At 38.6% G+C, this 11,263-nt stretch overlaps 1 protein-coding gene across 2 annotated transcripts in view; it reads left to right on the top strand.

Annotated features, from left to right (window-relative positions):
* LOC117116817 (leucine-rich repeat-containing G-protein coupled receptor 4-like) overlaps positions 1–11,263 on the top strand; it is a 21,256-nt gene that overhangs the window by 3,731 nt on the left and 6,262 nt on the right. The window contains exons 2-3 of one of the 2 annotated variants that reach the window (XM_033260911.1): positions 9,797–9,868; positions 10,388–10,447. In XM_033260911.1, coding sequence (XP_033116802.1) covers positions 9,797–9,868; positions 10,388–10,447 — 132 coding nt within the window. The remainder of the gene's footprint in view (positions 1–9,796; positions 9,869–10,387; positions 10,448–11,263) is intronic. The other variant, XM_033260912.1, reaches the window with a different exon arrangement.

Below are 11,263 nucleotides of genomic sequence, written 5' to 3' on the forward strand. Positions count from 1 at the left end.
ATAAGAGACAGCCCACAGGTGGTAGAGAATAAATTTTGGTGACAATTTGTTTGGAACAAACATATTTCTATCTCCTATAATAGAAAAATTTGCTAAAAGACGACCGGTAATGCCATTTCAGAACTTTGTCATGTTTTGAAGGTCATAGCCGTAAAGTCCTTCGCAACCACTGGTAGTAGACAGTTAATTTGGTGCTAATTTGTTCGGTACATTCATGTTTGTATTTACTCTAATAAAATTTGTTTTTCTAAAAATGACCGGAAATGCCCTTTCTAACCTTTGACATGTTCAATGTCATAGACATAGTGTCCTTATCTCCGCAACCACTGGTGGTAGAGAGTTAATTGTGGTATCAATTTGATTGGAACATTCATGTTTATATTTAGTCTAATAAAACAGTTTGCTAACAAATGACCGGAAATGCCTTTTTAGACCTTTGACTCGTTTCAATGTTGGCTGTGCAGATCGATCTCCAAATTATTCAGTAGACACCTCTTTATTTACTATTCGGTTAAAAGTAACAAAAATGCTCTTTTTTAAAAGCGAATGGAAAGAATAAAAAAATACGCATTTTTTTGTCTGTTACCTTTTCTAAGTGAGGTACGTATTTTCCGGACCAAAACCGAGTAAAAACGCAATTGTTTAAACACTTCGTAACCATCTCAGAAACGCACTAGATCGATTTTATGGGTGCAACGACTATCAGAGGCTAAATTTATTGTGAAAACAATCTACCACTGAACGTTGTTAAAATTGGAAGCATGTTTCCTTATTAGGCCAATATTTTTACAAACTAAAAAGTGCACAACTTCTACTATAAACGATTTAATCTTTTTGTATATTATTTTGACCCGTACGTATATACTAGTGTTTAATATTATCTACATAAATAGGTATTTTTTTTTTAAATTTTAACCTTTAACACGGATATGATGTATATGATGTGATTTCGATTAAGTGTAAAACCGAGTACCATAACCTTTTCGCCCCAAAACCGTGCCTACCAAAACTCCAGTGTTACGTTGACGCAGTCTCGCAATGGCGCCATAATAATCAGTGGCAGATTCAAGTGGGGCCTAGCCGGCCCTAATTTTTTCAAAATTATTTTTAAAAAATGGGAAAAAAACAAAGGCAAATTATAATTAGAATTAGTCTGAGAGTGCCATTTCCGGTAATCTAGAGGTGTCATAATCATAAATCTTCTTTCCTCAGCCCCAAACATGGTGCCGCCACTGATAATGATAAATTAACTAAATCACCTTTATGTTTGTGAAATCAAAATGCTAACTAATGTTTTGTATGCTCCTTATCTCCCTAGTCCTGTTTGATCGTAAATTAGACGGTATTATTTCCAATAATTTATCGCAATATTACTTACACAAAAGTGAAATTCAAAAAGAGGAGAAAAGCAAAAACCTCTTGATTGCTTTTAAAAGTACTGTACATGCAAAAAGACTAAATAAATGACTGTTTTAAGTTTATCTTATTTGTTTTTCATAGTTCGAATTTTGAATACGTAACAAGCTAATCAGTAGATAATAAATCATTATTTTTATGAATGTTAGTTTGGACGAAATATAAAAGCGGGCATAATTATGACTAAAAAGGATAATTTTAAAAACTTTTTATGATGAGTATTTCAGTGGCAGATTCAAGGGTCGCAGCCGTCCCACCATCACTATTTTTTTTTCGGAATTTAAAAGTGGAGAAAAATTAAAATTATATTCAAATTCAGTCTGAGAGTGCCATAATCATAAATTTCTTACCTCAGCCCCAACCATGGTGGGGCTAAGGTGGTAGTCCAGCTACACTCTCCATCTGTAAAAGTCCCTCTCTAGCCTAGCACTATTTTAATTATTGGATCCGCCACTGAATATTTTGAAAAATTTCGTATGGAAATAAATGTTAATTGCATTGCTTAAAAACAATTAAAAGGCTATATGCCCCCTGGTCCCCAGCCATTGCTTTGGCCTACGGCTCAAGGCTTTATTTTTCATCTCGTCCCCCCACTTGCAGCCACGGATCGACGCCCTTGACTGGGGTACATTCTTGGCAAACATATCTAGAAATGTCTAAAAAAAATTCACTGATTAAGAAAAAAAAAATGGGTGCTAGTTGTATTCACTTCTAGGGCCTTCATTTTGAATTTCAAAATGGCCGCTGCCAAAAATTGGTTTAAAAATTTAAAAAAATTCAAATAGATCATGTCGTTGTTCATTTATATATCATACAATAGTAAATTTATTTTATGTGATATCATATAAAGGAATCAGTAATGCATTGGGAAGAAAATATTAAGAGCACAAGAAATAACCCCACACCCCAGGGAGTCCAGACGAGAACATTGTATAATCACTATGGGAGAGTTCTGGCAACCTTGTTTACGTACTGAGAAGGTTCCTAGGCAACCTTGCTCCTGCGTACGGTCAGCGTCGCGTATGGTACGATGCTTTTTGCCTGATGTTTTGTTGATTTACTGGACTAGATGCTTTGATAGGTGTTAATAAATAGTTTGTTAAGTTAAGTTGAACACGTATAGGACGACTCCAGCTCTAATGAAACGACACAACCTCTACATCTGGCGTAGTCGGCAGGATAGAGTGAGGCGGAGTCGTATTATGCGATTAAGCTACGACATATTCTGTGAATTGCAGGTTCGATTTCTTTGCCAGCGAGAATACTAATTTGGATAATACAGTAATTACTTTGTTAACAAATTCCAATGATTTTGAATGTGTGTTTAATATAGGCCTATTTGATCAATTTCTTCAAATATCACGATTTTAATGTTTTAGTTAATCGTGTGGTGCCCTCTTAGCTAACGAATATTTCGTTCACAATAATTTTTCTAGGGGTAATTATCTCTGCCTTAGGCCTACAGTAGGTCTATTGTGATCGTCGTCAGTATATTTTGCATTGGTGTAGAGTGATAATTTGCTATATGATATTGTATTGTGTAAATAATGGCTGAACAAACTTGTGTAAATATTCAAATAGGAGGGGAGGTAATAACTATTCCTGTTGCAGAGGCGAATAGCCCATTTCAGCTTAGTGCGCTACGTACTCTCTGCCCTACGGCAGTGGGCTTGTCGTACTTAGATGATGAGAAGAAAATTGGACTCCTAGCTCAGGATGAGATGATTAAGCCACCACCTAATGGTTGGAGAAATGTAGTGTACTCTGCGCTAACACCATCATCGACAGATAAATCGCAGATTCATAATGCTCCAACACCAAAACCACAATTGTTATGATTCCAGAGTTAAAATTTCCGAAATTTGATGGCAAGAATACAGACGTAAGTGAATTCCTATCCAACGTAAAGAACTTGTTTATTAGATATTCCATACAGGATGAGCAACGAGGAGCTTTACTGCTTTACCATTTGCGGGATGGGCCGAAGATAGAGGTGAAGGCATTGCTGGATGAACAGAAAGGGATTGATGAGGTAATGACATTTTTTCAGGAATCTTACTGCGACAAGTTACCAGTTGGAGAACTTCAACGACTCTTCCTTGCCAGGCGACAAAGATATACTGAAAGAGTTAGAGACTATGCCGTGGACTTGGAATCACGATTCCTAAAACTGAAAAGGAAGGACAATAAACTATATTCGAAACCTGACTTTGCTCTAACTGAACAGTTTATAGAGGGTTTAGAAGACAGATATCTGCGGAATACCTGCAGGGACCTGTACGATACAGGAGATATAAAATGATTTTATAATAAGAAGGGAAGAACAGGAGGAGGCTCGTGGTAGATCGATACAAAATGATCAAGAGCCACATAATGCTGCACTACAGATTAGGAAATGTAGAGAGAGCAATAACCAGGACCTGCTTGCTGCATTCAATGAGATGTCCACTCAGGTTGTAGAGGCGGTAAAGCAAGTAACTCGACCAACGCCAACCATGGAGAACCCATCGTGGGGTCCATCACCGTATCAGGGAAGGGGTGCATGTTATGGGGAGAACCGTTTGAGGCTATGCTAGAACCAAATAAAGATGGGGGCGTCCCAACAGGAGTTGTTTTGCCTCCATGCCTAGTAAAAGTCGACGGAGGTCGATTTCCAGTTGTCGTACACAATGAAACAGACAACGAAGTAGTAATTTCGAGTACTGCAACTTTAGGAACTCTTTTCCATGGTGCCATTGTCCATGGAGATTTGGAGGAGGTGGGGTTAGTAACTGAGCCTGTAGCTGAAGTGGCAAATATATTGGCAGTCGAAAGTACACTACCAATACAAGTTGATGTAGATGCATCTCTTCTAACTCCTAAGCGACATGGTCAATTGAAGTGCCTGCTTACACGATATAAGGATGTCTTCTCTACCCATGACCAGGATTTTGGGTATACCGATACCATCACACACCGAATTGACATTGGTACAGACAAAAAGATTAGACAGCGACACAGACCCCTACCTCCGTCCCGATACCAAGCTGTTAGAGACCACATTCGAGACCTACTGGAGAAATATATTGTAAGGGAAAGCAAGAGTCCTTGGTCGTCCCCAGTTGTAGTCTTTCAAAAGAAGGATTCTAGCATTCGCTTATGTGTAGATTATCGTCGACTTAATAAAATTACACATAAAGATTCATTCCCCCTCCCTCGCATTGAGGAATCCCTCCAGGCACTAGATGGGGCCCAGTATTTTTGCGTATTGGACTTGACGAGTAGCTATTACCAAGTTGCGATGCATCCGGATGACGTGGAAAAGCGTTTGCAGTACCGTTTGGCCTGTTTGAATACACTCGTCTCCCATTCGGTCTCTCAAATGCCCCAGCGACCTTTCAAAGGCTAATGCAAAGATGTCTGGGAGATCAGTGCTTCGAGATTGTCCTTATTTATTTTGACGACATCATTGTGTACTCTAAGGATTTCGATACGCACCTAGCTAATCTTGAACGGGTCTTTAGCAAGCTAACGATGCATGGCCTAAAGCTCAAGCCCGGCAAGTGCCATCTCTTGCAGCAAGAAGTGCGGTACTTTGGGCATATGGTGTCAAACAGAAGTGTTGCTGTTGATCCGGAAAAAGTACGAGTTGTCCAAGACTGACCAGAGCCTAAGACGGTGAGAGATGTTAGGGCCTTCCTAGGGTTTACCGGATTTTTTCGGAGGTTCATTAAAGGATATGCATCGATCGCAGCGCCACTCTTCCGTCATTTGAAACATAGCCCAGATAATAAGAGAAAGAAAAAACGACCGAAAGATGGCCCGATTACCTTCTGCACTGAATCTTGGACAGCGTTCAAGACTCTTATAGAGTGTTTTACGACAGCACCGATTTTAGCATACGCTGATTTCACCCGACCGTTCCGTGTTGAGACTGATGCCAGTAGTACAGGATTAGGTTCAATACTGTTTCAAGAGGACGATAAGGGAAGACACCACGTAGTAGCATATGCATCACGTACATTGAGACCAGCAGAACAGAGTGGACGTTACAGTGCCTTCAAACTTGAACTGCTGGCCATTAAATGGGCAGTGACTGAGGTTTTCAAATATTATTTGTTTGGAAACAAATGTACTATTGTGACTGACTACCATCCCCTACTCTTTTTGGACAAGGCAAACATAGGCTGTACTGAAATGAGATGGGTTCAACAACTTAGCTCATTCGACTATCAGATCACATACCGACCAGGTGCAAGGAACCAGGCACCTGATGCTCTTTAGCGGACAAATCAACTTTCAGAAGAGTATAGACCCGATTAAGCAGACGAACTAATTAGAGATTGCACCGTAGTTGTGTCGAGCAGTACTGTGGGAGCTTGCCTTGGGGTGTACAGTTTAGGGACTCTCCTCCCACCCGCAATACATCAACATGTTGAAGTATGTCAACAGAGAGGAACCATTTGCTTCCCAGCATACACGTTAGAAGAATTCAAGCAGCTACAGCAGGAAGATATGCATCTGCAAGAGGTTGTACGATTTGTCTCTAGAGGGAGGCAGCCTAATCGGGTTTCCTGTACCCAGAATACCCTGAAGCTACTACGCGACTGGAAACGACTCACAATGGATTCTGGCGTTTTTTGTGTCGGAGAGTGACAGCCCCGTATAACGTGGTATATTCACAGAAGGTCCTTCCTTTTTCCCTGGTGGGAGAAGTGCTTACTAAATACCATGATGAAGCAGGACACCTTGGAGCAAAACGAACTTTCAAATCAATTTGGAAGGTCTTCTATTGGATTGGTATGTACGAAATTATCAAAAAATGTTGTTCAAATTGTCGCCGCTGGAGCTTGAGTAAACCCCCCGTGCGGAAAACACTACCAATGTATGGGACAATTACTGCATCGGCTCCAATGGAGACTATAGCTATGGACTACACTGTAGTAGAACCATCAAAAGACGGTTTCGAAAACATCTTGGTTCTGACTGACGTGTTTACGAAATATGCGTGGGCAATTCCGACTAGAGATAAGCGTGCTATAACGATCGCCAAGGCCCTAGTGAAGTATGTCTTTACTCCTTATGGATGTCCAATGCGCTTACACTCGGACCAAGGCAGAAACTTTGAGGCACAAGTTGTACGAGATCTGTGTAACCTCTACGGCATTAAACGGAGCCACACTACACAATACCACCCCTCAGGAGACGGGCAATGCGAGAGGTTCAACAGGACCCTTCACAACCTCTTGTCTACCCTTTCGGAGGAGGCCAAGCTGAAGTGGCCTGAATACCTTCCTAGCCTGGTGTTTTCATACAACAACACGTCACACTCCAGCACCGGAATTGAACCATTCTTCTTAATGTTTGGAAGAAACGCTCTTCCACCACATGGTTTGGTCTTAGGCGGGGAAGCCAGATCCACTAATGATGGAACTATAGCAACGTATGTCACTCAACACCAGTCCAAACTTAAAATGGCCCGCAGGATAGCGAGTAAACACTTAGCACAGATAGCCAATACTCGTGGACGGTCTCAGAAGGTATTTGAGAAACCCCTCAGCGTGGGGCAGCATGTACTGGTCCGTACGCGAGGATTCAAAGGACGATCAAAGGTTCAGGACTATTGGGAGAGTGAGCCATATTTAGTGATAAAGCAACCATTTGAGGAGAGCCCAGAATATGTGGTACGCAACAAACTGGGAAAGGAGAAAGTGCTACACCGATGTGAATTAAAGATATGTATGACCGATATGATGCACACAACTGATTGCAAATATGGTTCAAGTTAAATTGAGGCGTTGTGTTTAATGAGTTGAAAATGATTTACTAGTAGTTTAAGACATTGTTTGCATCTATACATGATTATAATGTTGGTACAGTTTTTGGTTATTTAATAATGGTTAAATTCTGAAATACGAGATAATAAGAAAAGACGTACAGTAGTTACTTATGTGAGTCATTAGGGGACGATGTCTCCTAGGCGGGGAAGGTTGTAGGGAGTCTAGACGAGAACATTGTATAAACATTATGGGAGAGTTATGGCAATTGCAACCTTGTTTACGTACTGAGAAGGTTCCTAGGCAACCTTGCTCCTGCGTACGGTCAGCATCGCGTATGGTACGATGCTGTTTGCCTGGTGTTTTGTAGATTTACTGGACTAGATGCTTTGATGGGTGTTAATAAATTGAAATTGAACACGTATAGGACGACTCCAGCTCTATTATTTCGGAACATACATTATATATATATATATATATATATATATATATATACTAATTATTATATTAAAACTTAAACAGGCTTGATTTGATATGAATTCTTTTAATGCGTTTAATAATATTAATTGAATAGATATGTTTACAAACTAAATTATACCAAAATCAGATCTCTAAAACTAGTAATTACGGAGTTATAACTTGTATTGTGGTCAAAGGTGAGTATGGGCATTTTCTGTCAATTTTAATCTAAACTAGACCAAATAAAAATAATAATACATTTTCAGGAATTGGACATAAAAGGCAACTCATTGTGACCAATAGTCTGTGAGAAATGCCTTGTGATATAGGTCAATGAACAGTATTGGTGACTTACAAGAAAAAAATAATCTAGCTGTAGAAGTTTTTGCAGGGTGAATATATCTTTTTTTTAACAGTCCACTGCATAGTGAATTGCAGTAGTCCTGTATTGAAAGAACCAGTGCCCTCATAACAGCATGGCAGGTATCACTATCTATGAACTTCCTGATTCTCCATAAGTTTCTTAGATGGAACTTAAAAGCAATGCTAACATTAGATACTTGTAGGCTGAGACCTGCTGCCGAGTCAATAGTCACTCCAAGAGTGCGGACACTCTTTAAGATGTTAAAACCAAAATTGAATTATAAAAATTCCAATCTTTATCAACTTTCGCACAATATTGTAAATGTTTGGATGTTTGTATAGGTTTTTGGTTCAGAATAAAAAAATATCTCTTTAAATTTAGGCTTCTTCGCCTATAAGCCTAATTATATACTATTTTTAACAATGTAAAAAGTCAAAGCTCCGAATTAAAATACATCCTCATCGATCTAAATGATTATTTGTTTGTGCTTCTTTAATACCTTTCCTAAAGTCACAAGTAATGTTAACATTCATCATCTAGCTATTCGTAGATACGCCAACTTTTTGGTATTACGATGTAAAAGCGAGTGCAAAATTGAAAAAAACAATACCCCGACTTCCGTCTTCATGTCGTTTAATATAAAAAGTAGAGGTGTTTCTTCGCAAACAATTGAAAGTATGGTGATATTTTTATTTGAAATGCAGTGGCGAACCTAGCGGTATACCGGAGGATGGGCTAGCTGAAATCTGGCTAAATAATGTAGTATTATCTTGAATTAAATTGAACTTTAGGGCTAATTAGGGAGCTCAACTCATATTCTCTTCTTTAAAATCCTGCCAGAAGATACCTCAAAGGTTATGAGGTGGGATCTTGGCCAGATTGGCACTTCTACCCACGACGGTAAATATAATGCAGTAGTCAAAATTAGGTAAACTGGGTTTTGATTAACTGGGTTTTGATAATCCTGGGTAGGATAATGGCATTTGGACAAAACTGGATTTCGGTTGTTACGGGGTGATTATTAACTACTTAAGCGTAACTTTTTGGGTTTCCACGGTTTCCAATAGGGCGACTAGGGGAACAAGATTTTAGCGAGGAGGGGTGTGTACTATTTGCGCACCCCTAGTTAAGACACTGCTGAAATGTAGTAGGCAATTATTTTCAATTCACTGCAATACTGCCAGGGAGGGAAACAAGTCCCAGTCCCATTACTCCTTGAAATCGTCAGAAGAAGTATTTAATGTGAAGGAAGAAGAGCAATCAATACCGTAGCCAATATTTCCGAAAAATGCGGGACAATATCAGGGTGGACCCACTTTACGAGTAATGTGGACCCATTTTCTTAAATATTTACCCATTTTAGGAAAAAATATGAAAAATCTGGACCCATTTTCTTAAAATTTTACCCATTTTATGCTAAATATGAGAAATCTGGACCCCTTTTCCAAAATGTGGACCCATTTTATGTGTGAAATCGCATAATTTGGACCTATTTTTCAAAATGTAGACCAATTCTTTGTGGAACAATAGAAACATTGTGTAGGACTGTTCCAACCGTCCCAAGAGATGACTACGGCATTGAGAGCAATACATCCGCTTGGTATACAAGAAAAAAAAAACTTTTTCAAAATGTATGAGTTATTTGGGTTTGGGTTCGCTGGTCAAAGGGCGATTTATTAAAAAATCGCTGTCTACGGGCCTGAAGCTTTACTAATTTTCCCTGGTAGCCCATCTTAATGCGATTTTTTTTATAACGACTCATTCTGAATTCCTACATTATTGGTGATTTTTTTCTCTTAAGTGATGCTTCGAAGAACAATATATTGGAGATACCGAATGATACGTTGCTTCGACTGCAGTACCTAAATATAATGTAAGTGGACACGTTTTTGTGCGTATATACGCGGCCTACGTATTGTGATATCATTTGAATGAGAACTCCTTCCATTAACTATGATGCAGCCTGTGGAATCCACTTTTATCTGCATACAACGGGCGTCCACACTTCAGAATGTAGGTAATGTTCACATTAACCATGTTTATCCTATTTCAAATACCCTTTTTTCACGAATCGGTAGACATCTTGAAGTGATCAAAACAAAACAAAATTGTGACATTTTATATGATAAAATAAATTAAAAATTCATCGTGTGTAACTGATATTTTAAGTTTTATTGCATATTAGCGTACATCTTTTACCCGTTTTGGCGTTAAATTTGACTGTAATTTCTTGAGTTTTAATTCACACTGATACAACTTATAATATCAATGTTGTAATTATGTGCTTGAAAAACTGCCTCTTTATTTAATTCATACCAATCACCACTTAAAGTCGTTATTGACCTAATATAATTGTTTAATTCTACTCTAACAAAAAAATTCTATCTTTTAGAGTACTGGACTTTAACAACCTTACATCCTTGCCTAAGTTTCCAAAAGGAATCAGGATCATGTATGTATTTATATTTTTTTATAAAATCGTTTTAATCAAACTGGCCTAATTTAGTGATCGGTCTGTTTTACAAACATAGATGCCTATTACGGACGACCTGCCATACGGCATTTGCTTTTAAAAGCTACCTATTTCAAGGCACTAAATAAGAAACCTTCATAAAAGTGATCTCAGTCTCGAGTTAGAGGGGTCTCATAATTACAAGGTGAGCTCGAAATTTAAAAGATAGGTGGTCAGTTTGTTTATAAAAGAGGTCTCGAATTGGTGGGAGCACTGTATGAGGAACCGACAACAAAAATATCAATCTAAGAAATTATATTTACGTAATAAAAAATATTATTTACGTGACTCTTGTTGAATGTTGCCAAGGTGCGAGCGCGGTAAGCGGAGAAAGTGAAAGCTTCGTTACACGACGCTATTGCAGTTGCCATTGCCCGATGGAGGTTGAAAGCAGCATAGTTCAGAAATTCGGCCTATGAATTAGAACGAAAGAAAAACGCATTTTCAGGATTATATGCAATCCATTCTGTAACAATATAGCGCCTATGGATCTGTGCCTGTTATTGTTGTACCTAAGTTCTTAGCCTGGGTTCCAGGCCCTAATTTTAGGTTACCTGTCTCTTATACACATCTAGATGTGTATAAGAGACAGGTTTATTATAGGCCTGTATGTAATATTTTTGGCAGAATCTTGTGTTGCATAATTAATATATTGAAAGAGTGTCTGCATGTATGGATACTGTATATATATAAATAACGACTTTCCATGACGATCCAGTCCTCCACAAAAACAAAAAAAAAAAAAAAAAAAAGAAA

The sequence above is a fragment of the Anneissia japonica genome, unplaced genomic scaffold, assembly GCF_011630105.1.
Source record: "Anneissia japonica isolate Jap-2015-1 unplaced genomic scaffold, ASM1163010v1 scaffold287740_len772037_cov194, whole genome shotgun sequence".
Classification (NCBI taxonomy): Eukaryota; Metazoa; Echinodermata; class Crinoidea; order Comatulida; family Comatulidae; genus Anneissia; species Anneissia japonica.